Below are 22,281 nucleotides of genomic sequence, written 5' to 3'. Positions count from 1 at the left end.
GCAAAATAGCTCCATAAAGGCAATAGATCTGGGCTCTACAACTCCCAAATGAACAGATCTAAGGATATCTCGACATAATAGGGTATCCATACAATCATAAGGCTTGAGGAAAGCATCAAACTAGATCTAGAAGAGTTCTAATGGAGGTTAAAAGCATAAAACAGGAGGGAATCCGAAGAATACCTCAAAGAACTCTGATTTGCCCTTGGATCTTTGCTCTACACCTCTTCTTCTTGCTCCTTTCTTCTTCTCCTTCTTCAAGCCTTCAAAATTTAACACAAGAACACTTAGATCACTCAAGGATGGATTAGGGTTTTCTCACAGCTTTCTGAGGGTGAAGGAGGCGAGATTGGGGGCTATAAGGTGGTTTAAATAGTGAACAACCCGGGGATTTAGGGTTTCTTCCAGGCAGGCAGACTCGCCGAGTCCCGAATATGGACTCGCCGAGTCGCCGACTAACACGTGCTCTAAAACCCCGTCCCTACTCGGCGAGTCAGGCTATGAACTCGCCGAGTCCCTCTTGCAACTTCTAAATAAATACTATGGAATCATCGTACCGGAAACGGGTCGTTACAGATTCATGGAGTAATTGGCCTCTTTTTGTGTTGATGCTTTAGATCTGCAGGTCAGGCACCTCTCAACATACCAAGCGACATCCCGCTTCATGCAGGGCCACCAATAATCGAGTCGACGATCTCTATACATCTTCGTCGCTGACCATTGACCAGATTTGACCAGTGTTGACTTGATAGGGGTAGTCAACCTTAGTTGTGAAAGTGTTAATTAGAGATATATTGTGTTATAGGAGGATTATAGCTCGGAGGATCGAGCGCGAGTGATTTCTGGGATTTGCGAGTTATCAAGATACGCGAGGCGAGTCTTCTCACTATACTTTACCTTGAGTAGGTAACCAAAGTTATGTGACAGAGTATTTGTATGCTATGTGTTGTACTGCATTATTTCTATGTGATTTATGTTGTGCATGTTTACAGAGTTAGAACCGGAAGATTCACAAAGTTAGAACCAGAGGGTTCATAGAGTAGGGTCCACGGACCCACAGAGTTATAGCCTCGAGTGGCTAATATGTGTATGTGTGGTATTTTGGGGAACTCACTAAGCGTCGTGCTTACAGTGTTTTGTATTATGTGTTTCAGGTTTCTCTCAGGATCACGAGACGGCACCGGCTCGATTGTACACACCAGAGAAAGAGTCATGTTTTGAGGATCCTGGTTTATTATGCAAGTGAAAATGGAGTTACGTTTTGTAATTCGATTATGAATGAGATTTTAAGCAAAGTATTTTAAGAATTAAATGACTATTTTTAAATGAAAAATTGTTTTGAAATTTTCGGCGTTACAAACATAACTTTGTAAGTAGAAGTAAGATATTATTTTAATATTGAAATTTAGTTTATATATGATTGGACTTTAGGTTTGATATTTATTTAACCTTATGAACCTACTTATAATTATTATTAGAAATAAATTGAAAAGTCATGGGAGTTTCAAATGAATGTGGTGAAAGGAAAAATGCATGGGAGTTTCAAATGCATGATGTTCAAGGAAAAATGTTAGCTTTATAAGATACTAGGCGAATCTCTGCGCGTTGCGCGATAATAAAATTATATAGTTAAAATAATAACTTTTACCAAATTATTATTTAATATTTCTACTTTGAAACAAAATGTTAGTAATAAAGCAAACATATAGTTAACATATTAGTTTTATTAAACATTATAGTTTAATTTTTAAGTTATTGTTATATATACAATTATTTGATTATTTTATAAACCGTTTAATATTATGTAAATTATATATAAAATGAATGATAATATAATGGGTAACAAAACGTGTGAACAAAAATATGAACTGTAATTTTAGTAACATAAAAATAGGAAAACATCTATTATAACATTTGTATTAAAAAAGTATATATACAACGAATAATAAAAAATATGAAAAATAAATACTATAACTTTTAATAACATAAAAACACTAAAACATCTATTATAACATTTATATTAACTCTTCATATTTAAATCACAAATCTCTTCAAATACATTAATGTTTTTAATGAGCAAAACTTTACAACCTTATAAAAGAAAGGAAAATAAAAAGTTATTAGTGATTACTAATTAACAATCATAAGTTAAAAACTCTTGAGTTGTAACTAATAAATATACATAAATTAGAAAACTCTTGAGCTGTAGTATGAGTTTCAAATGAATGCGGTACTTGGAAATATATATTTATTATTATTATTATTATTATTATTATTATTCTTATTATATTCGTGTAAATAATTGGTTTTGAAGCGTCATTTTAATCCCTTCAATCATTAAACATAAAGATATTTAATTATAAATTTATAACATACATAGGTGCATATACATGTTAAACAAATCACATAATATATATATATATATATATATATATATATATATATATATATATATATATATATATATATATATTGTAAATGTCATATGTAATTCTTATGTTAGTAATATGGATAAATTATTTTCATATGAAGAACATATCATGATAAGTCTATCATAATTACATATCAAATGTTCAAAATTATGTTATCTTTTAAATATGTTGTGTAGGATAACCCAACAAAAATACAATAGAAAATAAACATAATCAAAATAGAAAAAATACAATCAAATAAATAAGAGCATTGAGTAGTTGAATCTACCCTAATAAATAAGAATGATTTTGCCACTTATCATTCTCACACTCAATTGGCCACATGTCATTTTATCATAATTTTGAGATATATTTATTTTGCACTTGTCATTTACTTCATTTTTCATTTCCAATATATCATTAATTTAGTTTTCATAAATTAAACCTACCATAATGACTATTAATTTCAAATTTCAAATTCTAAATTTTAATTTCAATTTCAAATAAATTTAAAGTTTAAACCTTTGTGTTTAACATTTTGTTATAATTTACCCATTTGGTATACAAATCTAATAACTAAACACATAATTTTAATTAATTTATTTTTTGCATGTTTTTTTCTCATAATTTTCAGTTATTTTAAATTTCAAATTCAAATAAAATTTTCATCTAATCGTTTATATTAACATTTTGTTTTAATTAACCCGTATAATATACGGGTCTCACAACTAGTATATAAATAAAGATGTTACATAAACATACATCTAAATCAAAAGAAATAACTAACATTCGTCAACTTTTCTCAAACAAAATAACCTATATCCATTTTGTGAATCTTTTTTCTTTAATTAACACCATTGAACCATAGAAACTTGATGACAATTCTTCACTAACTTGCAATCAGAACATTTTTCTTGAAAAAGAAGAATCAGAAAGATATTCCAAGCAAAACATTGATGTTTGGAGAGTCACATTCAAGATTGAGTAATAAACATAAATCACATATAAAGATTAAATGAGAAACTGAATATAAAGAAATAATAGAAACGTTTCATTTGTTTTGGTTGAAAGAAAAAGTCATATTACAATTACCATCTGTAACACCGTAAATTTTCAAACAAATTTTTCATTTCAAAATATAGTATTTTATTCCAAAACAAGGCATAAACATTTCAAGTGTCATGTCAAAATACAAATCATCTAAATCCCAAGATCACAAAACATCTTTCAGTGTATACAGATCACGCCGGCGCCTTCCCACGGTCCTCGCTAGTACCTGAAACACATACATAACAGTTGTAAGCATAAATGCTTAGTGAGTTCCCCAATATACAACTTACGCACATACGCCTTTCCAGGCCCTGACCTTCCGGTCCATGTGTCTCAGGGGACTTCCGTCCCTGCTGGGTAAACCTTTCGGTCCTACCCACGCCGACCTTCCGGTCCATAACACAACGCCTTCCGGCCCATAACATATTCGCCTTCCGGCCCATAACATAATGCCTTCCGGCCCATATCAAATATATCATACATAGCACATAGAACACACATAACACCTATCATATCCGGCCTTCCGGTCACACAGTCAAACCCTTCCGGGTACAGTATAGTGAGAAGACTCACCTCGTGAATGTCGAAAGCTAGCAAATCCCGGAGTCACTCGTACTCGATCCGCCGAGCTATAATCTCCCTATAATATCATACATCTCTCATTAACACTTTTATCTTCTAAGTTTGACTATCCCTAAGAGGTCAAACATAGGTCAACCCTGGTCAACGGTCAACGGTCAACCTGACCTGACTCGGCGAGTGCTAGGGCGACTCGGCGAGTCTAGACGTCCTCACCAGTTCTCTAAGATTCCCTTTCTACTCGTCGAGTATCCTCCTTGACTCGACGAGTTTCTCCTGGAAGAATCGCGGGGCCACCCCGACTCAACTCGCCGAGTCTGAAGAACAACTCGACGAGTCCCAGTTAATCTTCAAGCTACTCGCCGAGTCTGTTCATCGGACTCGGCGAGTCTATGCCATGCAACCGCTCAAACTGCTTTCTAAGGTCAGAACTGCTCGGACCATTCCTAGGTCTGGCCTTCCTAGACTGATTCATCACGTAAGGCCCTCATTTTGGTGCTCATAATACACCCCATGACTCATAATTTACATTTTGACCTAAGGCATAAGGATTCCAATCCAAAACCTCCATTGATTCCCGAAATGCTCAGGCATGGGACATTCTGGACCTCCAAAGGTCCCAATACAGAGTTCCAATCGCTTGTGGGACTAAGGTAATACTCAATCTAGCCACAAAAGGGTCCAATAAACCCTAAATCCATATACACATCAACATAGAGGAATGTAACTCGAAATATTACCTGAATAACGTGCTCTCTGTGTCCCCAATCTATAGAACGTGGCTTCCCTTGTTGTTCCCTTAACCAAAGCTTCTTCTTCCTTGCAAAACAACACTTCCAAAATCAACAATGGTCTTCAACCTTGCTCCAGGCACTCACAATCGATTTAGGGTTTCTCTCAGAGGACTAGGGTGGACAATGACGGCCATAAAGTCCCTCATATACGTCCCAAACCTGAACGGTTAGGGTTTTCGCTAAACAGCACAGACTTGCCGAGTCCATATCCGGACTCGTCGAGTCCAGTCGCGAACCCGCGACCAGATCTGCGATCCTACTCGGCGAGTCTAGGCTCCAACTCGCCGAGTCCCCTCTTAAAACACCCAAAACATAAATATAACAATACCTTAAATTCCGGGCTGTTACACCATCGATGCAACATAACTCATTTCTTCAAATCATCATATTTGGATCGACATAACCCATTTCTTCAAATCATCATATTTGGATCGTGAATGCTTCAACTACATGAAAACTTTTGAATCACAATATCTTCAAATATTTCTTACATGTAAGATTTTATATAACACAAAAGACACAAAATATTGGCCTCTTTATACTAAACTTTTCACTAAATACTAATTAAACATAATATAAGTTATAAAACTTTTGAGTGTTAAATCATAATTAAGAAAACTTTTGAGTTGCATTAGTTAAAAAATGGGGTTTCAAATGATTGTGGTTTGATGAAGTTAAAAAAGGGAGTTTCAAATGCATGAGATTCAAGAAAAAATACTAGCTTTATAAGTATATATGATGTATGATGATTGTTTTTGAAAAATTAAAATTTATTGAGATTTTTGGGATGTTACATGACACTTTTGGTCCGTTTCGACAAAAGTCTAAATTTATTGCCAAAACTCTAGCCCATTTCAATTTGTAAATTAGTAAGAAAGTTTATAATCATTATTATCCTAAATGATTTACTTTTATTTATTTATTTATTTCACTTAAATTTATTTTATTATAAACCCATAAAGTTTTTTTTTTACCAAAAAGCCAAAAACTTCTAGCCCTAAAAACATGATGTTATAAAAATAAACATTAAATCTTTCAACAATTCAAAAGTTTAGTATTGATAAGTATACAATTGCAGACAAATTACACCAAGAGACATTTAGGTAAAATGTACCATTCCATATATATATATATATATATATATATATATATATATATATATATATATATATATATATATATATATATATATATAATTTTCTAAAGGGTAAATTACACCAATGGTCATCATGCACATGTTAGAAAGTGTGTTTAGTCTCTATCTTTAAAAATTAATTCGGACCGTCCTTCGTTTGTTTAAGAGTTGCACACTCCGTCCCTAATATGTGGTTTTGTTGCGAATTTAGTCCATACTAGATCTGAAATGACCATAATTCCCTTTATTTATTTATTTTCCAATTTTTTTTTATTTAGTATTATTAATTATAAATCATATTTAGAAAAAATGGTCCTTCCCCTTATTTATAAGTTCTCTCATTAAACGTCACCCTCACACCCACGTATTCCGACGACACATCAAACCCTCAACCTCCAATATTTCAACAACATTTAGATCAACAATTTCCAACATATATGGAGGTAGTTTCCAACATTCAGGTCTATGGAAAGGATGAAGGTTCCGGTGTCAAGATCATCTTTTCCCACCTCCACACTCCATCTGATGAACACCCTTCTAGCAACACCACGAACACACCATCACAAATTTATGTTTCCGATGAGAGGGAAATAGGAGATCGGAGGAAACGGGTGAAATTTTATTCTCCGACAACTTCCCTTACCAATTGTTTAATTGAGCATCTTATCTCCATTCCCTCGTTCCCCCTTCTCTGTCCTTCCTAAATCGATTTTGATTTTGAGTTTCAGGTTGTTTAGGTTTGATTTTGTTTCGATGATTTTTTCTGGAAGCATACACTTGTATTAGTTTAGCCTTTAAGCATATATGAGTTTACCAATCTGGAAAAATCACCATCATGGATTTCCCTCTACTGTTAAAGAACCCTGATAGTTCATCACATCATATCGAGAATAAATTAGGGCTTCGTATATACGGAATTTTAAAACTCAATTTTTTGTCGTGCAATTTGGCAAATCAAATAGAGTTATGGTCAGTTGAGTATATTCTTTTGTTGAAGCTCTATGAAGAAAGTAACCCCAACAGGTATAACCTTAACAAATCTGGCAAAATCACCACCATGGATGTCCCGATCAATTTTGATTTTGATTTTGTTTCGATGGATTCCTCGTAGGGTGGGTAATATGTGAAGAATATGGTGGCTATGGTCGAATTTGTTGCACGTTTTAAGGGTTAGAGATGATAGTGATGATGACAAAGTTGGTGAAGGTGGCAGTGATGGGGTTTTCGTTGGCGTCGGGATCGAGTGGGAAAGAAGGAGACGAAGGCGGAAGGTTATGGGAAATGGAAATGGAAAGGGGAGGAGTGGGGTATTTATTTTATTCTTATCTTTTAATAAAAAATTATATATAAATAAGAAAAAAAAAAGGAAATTATTAAGGACAAAATAGTCGTTTTATGTCAATAGGGATGAAACATGCAAATTTAAAAGAAACGAGTGACGGTGCGAGTTAGTTTTTGAAAATAGAGACTAAACACACTTTTGGATATGTGCACAAGGACAATTGGTATAATTTACCTTTTTCTAAATATCGACAGGGTATTATTTCTTCAAGAAACCACTAAAATACTACTACTAACTTGAGGAGTAGGTTAAAGTATGAAGTCTAGTGAAAATAACGGAGTTAGACAAAAGAGACTAAAAAGGTCGGAACATGTATTTATCCAAAAACTCATTAATACAGTACACAAAAACCTCTTAATTTCACAACATTATTAAAGAATAATGTAATATTTGTAATGCATGATATTTATTATTGTAACGTCTTTATTTAGGTATAAATTTTTTGCATTTTTAATACAACTTACATGTTTGACAAATGAAATAAAATAAACGAACTAGTTCATGTTAAATTACAATGGTCTATCAAAATTATCATTGTTGTCATATTAATGTTAAGGTAGTTCAAAATTCAAATACAACAAATGTAGCACCCATAATCATTATTTATTTTTTCTAAGTCACTATCATAATCTTGTATTGCATATTCTCTTCATTCTTTTCATTTTATATAAAACAAACTCGTTCATATTTTCCCAAAGGTTGGTGACGTGGGATCAATCATTTTCTATTTTTTTTTTTCTTTTGCTAACATTGTTAAATAGTTTGTCATATATTTTATTATTTTTTAATAATTATTATATAAAGTACTTACGTATAGAATTGTGTGGATAACAATGCAACATCCTATCAAAGCCGTGCTAAAAATCAAACTTATATAAATATAATGACTTAAAACAATTGGTGTATTCTTTTCCCAACTTTAGTAATTAGTATATATTCGAACCGCATGATCTCAATAACCTCCACACTTGGGTTTCATTGTCTATTTTTTTATTATCTTTATTTTATTGTTAGTATAGTAAAATCAAACTAACACTCACAATTACAAACAATACTGGCTTTAAGCTCACTGATATAACAAAAAAATAACACTAAAATATGTAACGTTCTTAACCTCTAACCTAAGATTTTTTTTTTCTTTTTATTCAATTTTCTCAAACCTTTTATGTTGAAGTGAACGAAAATTGTTAACCATCATTTTTATGTGATGGATAATGTTAGGAAAAAATCTTCACCTTATACCATTAATGTTAAAGAATATATTATATATAAATAGATAAAATATGCAAATTTGAACAAACTTGAAGGGTTATGTATGTATTTCACTATAATTTAAGGCTTTCATTAATATTCAAATATTTCCAAAAAAAAAAAAAACACTTTTAGGGTAAAAATAAAAACTTTTAAGGGTGTTCATAGTGTAATTTATAATCGAAATCGTAAAACATAATGCGTGTGTGTTTTCAGATTGTTGAAAATTACAACCACACCGTAAACGTTCTAAACAACATCATGTTGCCTGAATAGACAACCATGTGTGATTTGTTAAAGGAAATCAAAGATCAACTCATAATCACCTCGCTACATCAATTTCATTTAAAATAATATAACATTAAATATATATTTCTTAGAACTTTAATATTTTAAAAAGTTTATAAGGATAAACATACGAATGAATTACATAATTAATTTTACTTTGAATTATTTATTTTAATTTTGAAAAGAAAGACCTTTATTTAACATGATGATGTGAGATAACTTGTCTCTATCATGTGCAATTTTATACCATATATCATATATGATATGTTCATAAATTAATTATTGAATACAAAACCTTTTATTTTTTCGGTTGTAACATCATTTCAATTGTAAGGGAATCGTACATTCAAGATATCATTCCTTCAACAAATGGGTTAAATGGTTCAAATATTTGTTCTTTTTCAACGAGTTGGTAGAACCGTTTCTTCATCTTTTCTCTCTCTCTCTCTCTCTCTCTCTATATATATATATATATATATATATATATATATATATATATATATCCATGCTTTAACTTGTACTAAATTGTGTTAGTATGTTTTTAATGTTTTTGTTAATTAATATCGAATGATTTTAATTTATGTGTATTTATTTTAAAATTAAAAATTGAGTGGATTGAAAAAAAATAAAGTTTTCATGTGTTGTGAGTTGAAAAAGATGAAAAAAAAGGGAAAAAAAACTGATGTGATACTAATTTGAGTGTCTTGGAATAAAAGGACTCACTCGTCCCTAAATAGTTATATTTTGGTAACTTATAATTCAATTACCTTATGTGATATATTAATGGAATTAAATTGCAAGAAAATCTCTATATTTTAATAAAAAATAAGTTTATTCTTCTATGAGGCTTTCTAATTAATTTCATACAACTTGTCAACCTATTGATTTTTCATTTTAAATTTTAAATTTTAAATTTCCACTTTAATTACATTAAATTAATAACATTAGAATGAAAATTAATATAAATTTAATACATATTATATGGTCACGTATTTATTTAAATTAAAGATTATAATTTTATATAACTAAAAATATCTCTTAATTAAAAATTTATTTAAAATAATTGATTAATAATTTTGAATTTTTAATATGAATGTTTAATTATTTATATAACCGTGGTCCTACGAGTTATAAACTAGTCAAATAATATTATATTTGCCAACTATTTAGCTCAAGATAGATATTTTGATATGGATTTTTAGAACTCAACCACGTTATAATTAATTATATTATGAAACTTATCCTTTATTTATAGAATAAAAATTTCTTTTAAGTTTGTTTAATACAACGATGTGGATCAAAATTGTTTATATCTGATGAGTTTTTTTTTTTATCATGTTTCCTATTTCATATCACTTAAATGACACAATTAAAGAAAAATCAAATATTTATAAAAGTAAGTTAATATTTTATTATCACATATTGTTTAAGAAACATAAATAAATGGGAAGCAACGTCCCTTATATCGTTGTTCTCTTTTGTTTGGTTGAACCAGCATAGGCATGGGTTACAAAATTCTGGAAATCATAAGTTTCTACTTTGGGATATTTCAATGGATATATGTGATGCTCACTCTTAAAGTATTATTGAATACTAAAAGTATTCAAAATAATATAATAAAATATAATATTTATTTTCAATGGATTAATCGAATAACCTCTATTATAATATAAATGACCATTAAAGTTTAGAAAGAAAAATCGTCATGTTTTCAATTGGACTGAATCAAACAAAGAATCGAATCGCGAGGATATTTGGAAAACGAAACAGAACACGATGACATCTAAAAAATCAGTTTAAGGACTGAATGTTCACATTTTTGATGCTGAAGGACTAAAAGTGGCCATAAATTACTATTCATGGACGAAAACTACAAAACATTTGTAACACTTTGAACAAAGGGTAATTTCTCAACTTGATATCGTGGGGAAGGTTGCGTGGCCTTCTTTTGCTACCCTATTATCGTATACTCAACAGTCAACAGAGCAGGTTGCCACAAGCTACTACGACGATGGCGATGCTCACCCGCCCCAATATCACGGCCTTGTGTGCCTACGGTACCCATCTCTTCAGATGCCACAGTCTGCGCCATTACAAGTCTCAAGCTCTTGTTCGCCTAATTGTTCCAGTGGAGAAGTTAGGTCGTCAACAGCTTATCATGCCCAAGCTTCACATGGTGGGTCGTCGGAGCATCAGTACCCGGGTTACGTCTCCCTCAAACGCTTCTGGACCTATCGATTCGCCATTGATGCAGTCGATGCAGAACAAGGTTTGATAATTTCTAAGCTTATGAAATTACTGGATACGAATTGAAAACCTGGTTTTTACCGTGTTTTTTTTGGTTCATTTTAAAGTTTGAAGGTATTAATTATCATGCTACTTGTGTGTCTTCCATTCGATTATTAATATCTTTAATCTATTACCCCCATGGATCATATATGAAATCTTTGAATTTGTTCAATAAGAAACGAGTTGAGAACTAGATGAAAAATCCTTTATTTTGCGATATGTTACAAGGGGCTGTCAGAAATCTAAGAGAACCTTATTGGACATGGCTAACTATGCATTTTATTTTGGACAGATTAAAGAAGAATTGAATGCGGAGTTAGTAACAGTTAATGATGCTTATGGTGATGGGCGGCATGTTAGGTGAGTTTGCATTCGAATTTTCACTCAAAAGATGGGTTGAATTTATGTGTCTGATTATGCATCTATGTTCAACTAAGTAGTTGTTTGGCTAAAATTATGAACATGAAAGACTGCTCTTTCCATCTTGTAATGAAACAGACTGATTTGTTATTTCAGAGAGATCTTTCTTGGAATACCATCACAGATTAGGGTAGTGTTTGGCATGAAAAAAAGCTGTTTGTACTTTGTATGATGCATGTATGTCACTTGGTACCCTATCACTTGTTTCACTATTTCAGTAAACACCATATGAAACTTTCTTTCTTCCTTAATTATATTACTTTACTTTCATCAAATGGATTATACGTATCTCCTTTATTTTTGTAGTGTTGGATGAAACTACTCTCTTTCCCGATTATATAGTTGATTCTCTGCCTTAAGAATCACAGGAGATTATCTTCTAGCGAGTCTTATAACAAAAGCCTAAAGCTTTGCTTATTTTTTATTTTATGTACTTCTTTGACCTCAACTTGTGCATGCCATTTTTACCCATTTTGTACTAATCATTGTGCAAATTCCTCATGTTCATTACCTCTAGTCTCTGAGCTTTCATATACCATCTCTAAGTTCAATGATGTTGATTGAACATCAATAGTTAACTTATGTTGCTATTATTGTTAACATTTCTAAGTGAATGCAAAAATATACAAATGATTCTTTCAATTTGAAACCTTATTCTGTTTTCTTTTGCAGCATTGATGTTGTGTCTTCAGCTTTTGAGGGAAAGTCTGCTGTGAATAGACAGCGGATGGTATACAAAGCCATATGGGAGGAACTTCAAAACGTGGTGCATGCAGTTGACCAAATGACAACCAAGACCCCTGAGGAAGCAGCATCAGGGAAATGAAGTCTTCTTTTATATGAATGATCTTATACATCTGGTCTGATAAATTCACTTTTATTTGCTTCTTTTGTAATCATTGGATCATAAATGTAGAATCTTTTCAACATTCTTCACTGAACACTACGAAAATAGCTCAACTATTATTTTCTTGTTGCATGGAAGTAAAGGAAATGGAATCAAATGAAATGAACCTTTAATCTTTATATGAAAATGAACAAAAGGAAAGGAATCAAATCGCTTATATTCATTCTAATGGAATGAACAACTCAACCAAGATTGGTCTATTTCATTCCATCAGATAAAAAACAAACTTCTTATATTGAATGAAAACACAAATTATGGAAGTTTTAATGCAATTTACATTTGACAGTATCTATGTTTCTTATATACAGATATGAATATAACCTTATACAAGAATAAAACCAATCTCCCAAAAGAAAGAAAGATGTACACAAAGTATTGGAAGATTGCATCAGAATCAACTTATAGATGGCAGCATAGGATTCATCCCAAGTCCAGATCCACCAAATCCACCTGGCTCTGCATGTTTCACTCTACCAGAATACCTGATATGACGCAGCAACCTTGCCAGAAACGTATTATGACATATTGTTGAGCTGTCACATACAACTGCCACGTGTTTCCTTGCTCTTGTTATTGCAACATTCATCCTTCTACTATCCCCCAAAAACCCAACAGCCCCCAGAGTATTTGATCGAACCTAAACAAGATAAAAATGTTAAAGAGTCTTTTTATACACCATAAAAAAAAATTTCAAGAAACTATTCAAGATTAAACATATATGATATATACCATGGATATGATTACTGCATCAGCTTCCCTCCCTTGAAAGCTATCAATAGTTGCCACCTCAACACCATTAGCCAATGGAATCTCATCCAGACTGTCCCTTAGTAACTGCACTTGAGCAACATATGGCGACTGCACCGCAATTGCTGCTGGACTCACACCTGTGTTGTGTACCATTACCAATACAATGTAAAATGACCAAACTACCCCTGAAAACATATATATATATATATATATATATATATATATATATATATATATATATATATATATATATATATATATATATATATATTAATTGCTCCAAATATCCACATACCAGCATATATTAATGAAAGAACATGTTGAACAACAATATCCGCCTCTCCTTCATTGTAAAAGGAGCCGGTGCCAGCTAGATCCAAATGCTCCTCACAACCAGGTGATAAACTTCCATAAGGCTTCCGTGTATCAAGGAGTAGTAGTGGGCATTGTGTTATCCATGTTGGCTGAAATAATACAAGAACATGTAAAATTTACATTTTTGGCGAAAAATCTTAATGTTAAAAAAAATAAATTAAACCTGAACGAAAGGAGAATCAACAAGAAGATGAGAAGAAACTGTAGGTGAAGATGTCAACAATCCTCCATACATTTCCTTTGAAGCCCAGCTTGAAATCGCATCATTCATTCTGTATTGTGTTGTTAACTTAGTGGCAAGAACACCTTCATGTAAACCTATGGATCTTTCTAGAAGAGAAATCCCAAGTCCACCTTCTAACGCCTTTCTAGAAAGAATCACAGGTGCCAGCTGGCACTGATCACCAGCAAGAATACATCTTTTCCCCTGCAATATTGGAATCCAGCAACACGGCTCAATAGCTTGTCCTGCTTCATCTATAACCACAAGATCAAAAGCATCAAGACGTCTGATCAACGGGTCAGCTGCCCCACTGTTTGTGGTCAACACAACATGTGCATTGACCAAAATCTCCTTCACCATTTCTTTTTCTTTTTTCTTATACGCCTTCCCTAATTGTTTCAACAGCTGTCGGATTCCAGCTGCTAATGAATCGTCTTTCAGACATTGTCTCAGATCTTTTCTGAGATCCGACTTCTTCCGTTCAAGTTCAGATCGAAATTTCGAAAGCTTCACATTCACAATCTCAACTAAAGATTTCGAAGCAACAACCGGAGATATTCTCGCAGGATTACCAACTCTTACTATGTTGATCCCCACATCTGATAATTTCTCAACCATGTTATCAACAGCAGCATTTGTAGGTGCTGTTACTAACACCCTTTCACCCTGTTGAACAGCACGGACTATTAATTCCTTCAACAGACCGGTTTTTCCAGTGCCAGGTGGACCTTGGATGATTAACACAGGACGTTTCTGGTTCAAACCTAACGCAATTGCTTTTCTTTGGGCGTTATCGTAATTTTCTATGTATTTGATTCCGGACAGTTCTGTTTCACTTAAGTCGGTGAAATTGCTGTCTTCCAGCCATTTGATGTCATCTTTGTCCCCGAAAAGTGTTGCTACAACTGCAATTGAAGGGTTGTTTTTGTGTAGACCTTTTTTCTGTAGCATCATTAGAGCTTCACAATTGCGCTGAAATGAAGATGAAAAAAGAATGGTAAATAAATTATATTTATAGCATCGTATTTTGTATTAATAACAATAGTTGATAGTAATTAACAAGTACCTCATATGTAACTGTATCAGCCAATCCATAGATCCGATCTATGCGCACAGTTTTACCAAATAGCTTTGAAAAAGTGGGATCACCATGTCTGGATTCTAAAGCCAAAGTGATACTACATCCATCTTCCCCCAAATTATTCACAAATCCTTGCATACCAGAAGTTGCTCCAGCTGCACCCCTGCTATCGCATGTCCTCACACACACCATGTCTCCAGGAGACAGTGTTGTAGGTGGCAACCTGTGATTTCCCTCCACTTTAAACAACACCAAATGCATCCCACCTAATCCTGTATAAGTACTCACTGCAACCAAATTGCATATTGTATCACATAGTTCTTGTTCTGCTTGTCCATGGCTTACAAGGAATTCAATCGGTTTATTTGAATCAGAAGTTGTAGTTGCAGGAGCAGGAGCAGCATCTAGCTCCTGTTGGGTGAATTCCAGCTCAGCATCCCTTTCAACACGAAGGAGGTTAGCCATTCTTTCTGTGAAATCATCAATCCTGTTTTGAATTGCTTTAACTTTCTCCAATTCCATGCCCAAAACACCATGAACAGCTTTTGGTAGTGATGCTTTCCTTGCAATGGCTTTATGTTGAGCTGAAAGTGATTATAAAAACTTTATAAGATTGTTTAGGATTTGATTATCGAATGGTATAGAATAAAGAAAGAGTAAAAAGAACCTGATTTTGCAAGTTCCTTGAGCAATTTCCATGATTCGGTTTTTTGCCAGTCTTCAATTAAGGATTTGTGCTGAAGTTGTTGAAGGGCATCCCTTAGCTCTCTCTGGAAATGATCGAAGAGTGTAGGGTAGTGTGTGCAGGCTTTCAAGCATACAGATTCAAGGCCGGAGGGCATTGGAACGGCGCCGAGGTAAGGCTGAGCTTGTATAACGAAGGTGAGACCTGGACCCATTCGCTGTCTGACCTCGGAAAACTCTCCCTGCAACTCCGCCTCCCCAAAATCGGTGGCCATTGCTTTCATCCCCTGGCTTATCCACTTAACCACAGATTTCCCCAAATCTTTCCTGCCAAGAGGATCACCGTTTTGGGATAAACTACGCACGCTGAATGGTCTATCTTCGGCTCTGTCTTCCTGCTTTCCTCTGATTTCTGAGTAATTATCAGTCACCACAGGTTCACCGGTGATTTCCGTACGATTCTTCTTCTTGTTGTTGTTGCCGGTGCGTCGTCCTCTCTTAACGGTGCTGACACTGACGGCGGTTTTCTTATCGGAACTGTTCCGGATGTTGAATCGTAACGGAAAGGTCCAAGACGATTGCGAAGGGGAGCATCCATGATAGGAAGAAGATGAGAATGAGGAAATATTCAAGTCAAAGTGACGGAATCGGAGGAGGGTTGGCGACGCTTCCATCCTCCATCTTTCAATACCCACAATTCTATTTGCTGTTACACTCACACTTCCCACACCACAACCGCTTACCTGCATCACCATCTAGATCGTGTTCGACTTATACCTCCGGCAGTTCCGGCATGGCCAGTTGTCGTATAGGAGAATATTTAAGTAAGCAGCAAGCTGAGCCTCCTCCACTCCTTGAATAGGAAGGTGCAAGGTGGAAGGTGGAAGCCACGTGGCAAAGGAATCTCCTTTCTCTTTGATTCAGAATTTTAGAGGAAGATAAAGATTCTTGTAAATGTAACGGGCTCCTCTTATTTTAGAGACGACCCTGGACATAAAAATGGAAGAAATACAAAATCTCCTCCCTGGCTTGAGCGGGATCACAAGTCACAAGTTGGGTAGACTGTGACTGTGTGGTTGATTAGCGACATTTGTGTCTTGTTTTTGTTTGTGTATACGTCTAGTCGACGTGTCTTTTTGCTCTCCTCTCATTTCCATTTCCATTTTCCTCCAAAAGGCCAGTGAACAACTTGGAATCTGGAAGCCCAAATCACCCTCCACGCGTAACCAAGAGGCATTTGGACTTTGGACTTTGGAAGATGCTAATTTAATTAAACTGAGAGTAATTACAAATAGCAAATATTACTTTCTTTTGAAGGATCGTCGGTGCGGTAATATTGCCTTCAAAGATGTTTTTCCTAGTATTTATGCTATTGAGAATAAGAAAGATTGTTGTGTGGATGAGAGAGTAATCACTATTAGTAGTCAAATCTTGAATCACTCATGGGATTGGTCAAGGTATATCAAAAAGGGAAGGGAAACCCAATAGTTTTTACTTTATTGGATCAATTGGCTGATTTTCGGTTTGCTACCGGAGATGACATATGGATTTGGGGAGATGCTGGGGGTGATGTCTTCTCTGTTAGCAACATTAGAAGCCTGTTAACAAAGTATTCCAATAGGGGCGGCATCATGGAGTCTTTTAAGTGGGTCAATTGGATCCCGTTAAAAGTCAATTGTTTTGTTAGGAGGTTAATTCAAAACAGGATTCCCACATTTTTGAACCTTCAAAGGCGTGGTATTGATTTGTCTTCCTACCTTTGTCCCTTCTTTCTTGAGGAGTGTGTAGATCATGTTTTCTTCTTCTGTCCTAGTTTTGTTGTGGTTCTTTGGAATTAGTTGTCGAGATGGTCTACTCTTGTTAGGCTGCCGAACTCTTCTGATGACTTGATGGAGCTTCTCAAATCAACTACCGGAAGTAAAAATGTGAGGAAGCTGATGTTATCTTTAGTTTACACCACTCTTTGGTTGATTTGGAAGGCGAGGAACGCTTGGATTTTCAGAAATGGGAGGCGGACGATCATGTTTACGACTGATGATATTAGCTTAATTACTTTTAATTGGATTAAAAAGAGGTCCAATTGTAATTCTTTAAGTTGGCATGCTTGGAACTCCTCGCCTATTTTAGATTGTTTTTTGTAATTAGGCTCGAGTTTCTTGCTTGTGCCTTTCTGTTGTTTCTCTTATTTTAATAATAGTTTGCCCGTCGTTAAAAAAAAAAAGGGGATTTTGACAACGATTAGAGGCTTAATTTTGTCTCAGAATAAAAATCTATTATCTGCCTCTTAAAAACTTGTTTTTAGATAAATGATAAAAAGAATCATCTTTAACATTTTTAATTGATGTTGAATGAAATGGTTTTGTTTGATTAAGTACTAGTTTTGAGATCCATATATTACATGAGTTTATATATATATATATATATATATATATATATATATATATATATATATATATATATATATATATATATATATATATATATATATATATATATATATATATAAGGTCTAAATATTTGAGAACTTTGAATTTATAAGAAAATAAGAAAATTAATGAATTATTATAATGAAAATGTTTTTTATCTTTTAAATTTAAACAAATAATTTAAATAAAAAAAAAACTAATGAGCTTTAATTTTGAGAATTTTGAAATTAATAGGTAAGTTCATTAATGACATTGATATCCATTTATTATTATATTTATTGCAATTATAATATTAAAATATTATGTGAAATTTAAAAAAATAGAAAAAACTTATAAAATGACATGTGAAAAAAAAATTAATTCCATAAAATGACATTTGACAAATTAAATAACTGTGACAAGTGGCAAAAAAAGTATTCATTTATTAGAGTAGATTTGAATGGATTTACTGAATAATTATAAAAAATACAAATCATTAAAGGAAAAAAATACAAAACATCATATAAAAACCAAATTAAAAAAAATACAAACCATCATATAAAATTCAAATCCAACATATATTTTTAATGTTAAACATTTGAAAGCAATTGATTAACATCATGAATCACACAAATGGTCATATATTTGTTGTCTTGTAAATCCCATCCAATGTCATGTATGTTTTTAACAACATGAATCACACAAAATGGTTATATGTGAAACATTCAAAAATTATGACCCAAAAATTTCATTTTTGATTTAAGTAAAAACAGTATTCCAAAACATTATTCATACATTCCACTAGAATAAATATGTCAAACATCATAAAAATCAGAGTATGTCCCATAAACAAAATCTATATGATGTGTGCGATGTAGTCAACCTAAGTTCTTCCCCTTGGAACTAGAAGTACCTAAAACATAAACTAAAAATTGTAAGCACAAAGCTTAGTGAGTTCCCCAAAATACCACATACCATACATACAAAAAACATATAATGTGCCCCGCCCTGTCTTCGGGCCCCGCTCGGCATTGGACCCCGTCCAGCATCGGGCCCCGCCCAACATACATATAACATATATAAAATAATCACATACACATGCAATAATCACAAAGATACATAACATATAGATGGTCATCAATCCCTGCCCGACATCAAGTCCTAGCCCGATAATCACATAACACATGCAAGAGTCACGCAGACAGCTAGCATACTAACATAGCATAAACATGGTTCGATATTGGTGCCTTCGACCCGGTAAACCCAGTGGGGAAAACTCACCTCGAAAAGCTGAATGAAACAAATGATCCCTGACTGTTGGTCCTGCAGCTCCCCGAGCTATTAATTGCCAAATAAAAACTAATTAACATTTGGGATCTACATCATAACCAAAAATCCCTACTTGGGGTAAAAAGACCATTTTAACCCTAACCTAGCTTGGTCCAAGAATGGATCCCATAACTACAATCCAATGGGCCCAAAAGTTACACAATCCATCAAGGCCCAAAATATGTCCCAATTCCCAATTGGTCCCAATTCCTTCACATGGGCCTTAGCCCAAGGCCCAATAATGTTCCCTAGCCCCAAAACTCCCAAAATCAGATGGCCCAACTAAGCCCTAACCTTTTAAGCCCAAAACGAAGCCCAAACCCAAGGCCCAACATCGAAATGCCATCAGACTGAGTACGTTGGGCGTACTAACCCTAACAAAATCGAAAATTAGGGTTTTGGAACCCTAATTTCGAAAATCCAAGCCCTAGGGCTTATTAGCCATAAACCTTAATTTTTCATGTTCATACTCTTGTATCAAATCCAATTGAAAACAAAAACCAAAAGCTCTGATACCACTGATTGTTTTTATACAAACGATCCTATGTGTGCATGCAACCCTAATTGTATCTATGTTTTCACTATTAGACATACAACTTATGTTGTCTTGGTGGTATCTTTTGGTCAGCCTCCACTCCCCTAAACCCTAAGAACGAAACCCTAGTGCCTTTTGTGATTTTTGGAGCTTGTGAGTGAGTTTTGGTGATTTGAAGGAAGAACTCTTGGAGATTGCCTTGGGGTAGCTTAAGCTTGTAGATCCAAAATCATCATCATTTTGCAAGCTATTTGAGGTATAATGTTCCCTACTTGATGATTCATTATGCTATATATAGTTTAAGGCATTGTTTATTCATTTTTGGATCCTTTAAGCTTTGTTTGGGGGGTATGAGCTACTCTAGCAACTTGGGATGTAAGATCTTAGTTCCATTGAGGAACTTTGTCCATAAAAATTTAATCTTTATAAGTTTTATTGGTCCATGAAAGTGTTAAGACTCTTATTAAGCTTCTTTTTGAGTGTTGGGTCCCATTAAGTCATACATTGGTGTAAAGTTGCCAACTTTACGTGTTAAGTCACCTTCTAGAATCAGATATGAGAGTTTGGCATGTTGGGTTAACCGAATAAGTGCTTAATGAGTTGGGTTGGCTGTCTGCAGAGTATGCAGCGTACTGGCCTCGAAAAGAGTACGCTAAGCGTAAGTCTGAGTAGGCCCATCGCACTCAGCTGTTTGACTTTTGGGTTGACTTCCTCGGGTTTGGGATATATTTTGGGCTTTTAGGGTTTGTGCCTTGTTGGGACATTAGATATCTAACTTTAGGCCATCTATAGACTATGAACTTTCTTGGGATTAGGTCCATAACGATTTTTGGGCCCAATTTAGAAGTTGGGCCGTATTGGGCCTTAGGATGGCATTTAGGAATTTGAGCCTTTTGAACAAATGAGTTGGGCCTTGGTTTTGTACCAACTAAGAAAAAGGGTAGAATGGTCTTTTACCCCGGATATTGGGCAAGAAGATTAGATTCTTGATTATGGGTCGAGATCCAACAGTTAATTTGATATTATTTGATGATGTTAGCGCAGGGATTTTCTGGACCAGCAGACCGAAATTTATTGAGAGATTCAACAGCTGGAGGTGAGTTTCCTCACTATGTTTAGCGGGTCGGAAATACCAATGCTAGCCCATGGTTTATTATGTTTAGGATGCTAGTTGTTTTTGTGACTCTTGCATGTATGATATTGATATGTATATTGGGGGGGGGGGGGGGGGATGACTATCATGTATGCAGTGTTCTAAAAGGCGCGCCATGGCGTGAGACGCGGCGTCGCCGTTACGAAAAGCTTCATAACGTTGCTGTTAGGCATGGCGCGTGGCAAGGCGTGATATGGCGTGCCATGGCGCGTTATGGCGCGTGTTTTTTCGTTTGAGACACGTTTTTTTGCTATTTTTTATACCTTTTCTAATCGGACATACAAGTATTGTGTTTTTTATTAACTTTCTGTTATTAGTTGTTGATATAACACTTCTAAAAACTAGGTATATTTGATATAAATTTATATTTATGCGGTAATATAATTATAAATGAATACAAAATCGCCGCCTTACATCACGCCTTGAAAAACATCATGGCTCGCCATAACTCGTTAAGCTTGAGGTTTGGCCTTGCCGCCACGCCATGCCTCACGCCTTTTAGAACCTTGCCTGTATTGTATTTACCTTTTTGATTATTGCATGTGTTTATATGATTATATGATTATATGTTTATATGTTTATATGTATACCGGGGGGGTCCTAATGCCATACATGGCCTGATGACTGACATATCTTTTCCGAGTGGGTTCGATGTCGGGTGGGGCCCATTATATGTTTTATATGTATGGTATGTGGTATTCTGGGGAACTCACTAAACTTTGTGCTTATGGTTTTCAGTTTATGTTTCAGGTACTTCTGGTTCCAAGGGGAAGAGCTCGGGATGACTGCATTACACGCACCACATTGTTCCGTGTTTTCTATGACTCTGATGTACTTGGATATTATTTGACACACTCTGATTTTCACTATGGTTTTATGATATTGATTGGGTTGATGGTTTATTTAATATAAACATAGAAATTTTTTGTCTTAATTTTTGGGACGTTACAAGTTGATATGAGAGCCTTAGTTTGAGGGATTCGGGCACACTCTCGGGTGTGTTTGAACTCAAACTAAGGGTTTGGTAGAATTTTCAAAAAGAAAATGTTTTGTATAAGGAGTTTCTAATAAAAGAAAAGGGGTGTGGTGCATGCAATCGACTGAGCTCAAGTAAGTTTTCCTAAAATACCCATACATGTTTTATGATATGCTTGTTCTATGAATCTTTGAATCACATGCTAGATTAGGGCTAAGGATCTAAGAGAGATGCCTTTGTATGTCTGCTATATGAGGTTGTAGACTTGCATGCTAGTACTAACCAGTTAGTGATAGAATGTCAT

The 22,281-nt window shown here is 34.2% G+C and overlaps 2 protein-coding genes across 2 annotated transcripts; one reads left to right on the top strand and one right to left on the bottom strand.

Annotated features, from left to right (window-relative positions):
- The first annotated feature begins 10,764 nt into the window (after positions 1–10,764).
- On the top strand, positions 10,765–12,525 carry LOC145072744 (BolA-like family protein). Its single transcript, XM_079019209.1, has 3 exons — positions 10,765–11,119; positions 11,432–11,499; positions 12,232–12,525. The coding sequence occupies exons 1-3, from the start codon at positions 10,862–10,864 to the stop codon at positions 12,383–12,385; spliced, it is 480 nt and encodes a 159-aa protein (XP_078875335.1). The 5' UTR covers positions 10,765–10,861; the 3' UTR covers positions 12,386–12,525.
- Positions 12,526–12,607: 82 nt separating this feature from the next.
- On the bottom strand, positions 12,608–16,590 carry LOC145072743 (P-loop containing nucleoside triphosphate hydrolases superfamily protein). Its single transcript, XM_079019208.1, has 6 exons — positions 15,563–16,590; positions 14,881–15,479; positions 13,755–14,786; positions 13,512–13,680; positions 13,196–13,353; positions 12,608–13,103 (listed from the first exon to the last, which is right to left on the bottom strand). The coding sequence occupies exons 1-6, from the start codon at positions 16,332–16,334 to the stop codon at positions 12,861–12,863; spliced, it is 2,973 nt and encodes a 990-aa protein (XP_078875334.1). The 5' UTR covers positions 16,335–16,590; the 3' UTR covers positions 12,608–12,860.
- Between the last annotated feature and the right edge of the window lie 5,691 nt (positions 16,591–22,281).

Source organism: Lactuca serriola, chromosome 9, assembly GCF_051521515.1.
Source record: "Lactuca serriola cultivar US96UC23 chromosome 9, Lser_US96UC23_V15, whole genome shotgun sequence".
NCBI lineage: Eukaryota > Viridiplantae > Streptophyta > Magnoliopsida > Asterales > Asteraceae > Lactuca > Lactuca serriola.
The sequence above is the reverse complement of the archived record's forward strand: the minus strand, read 5'-3'. Positions and strand labels throughout refer to the sequence as shown.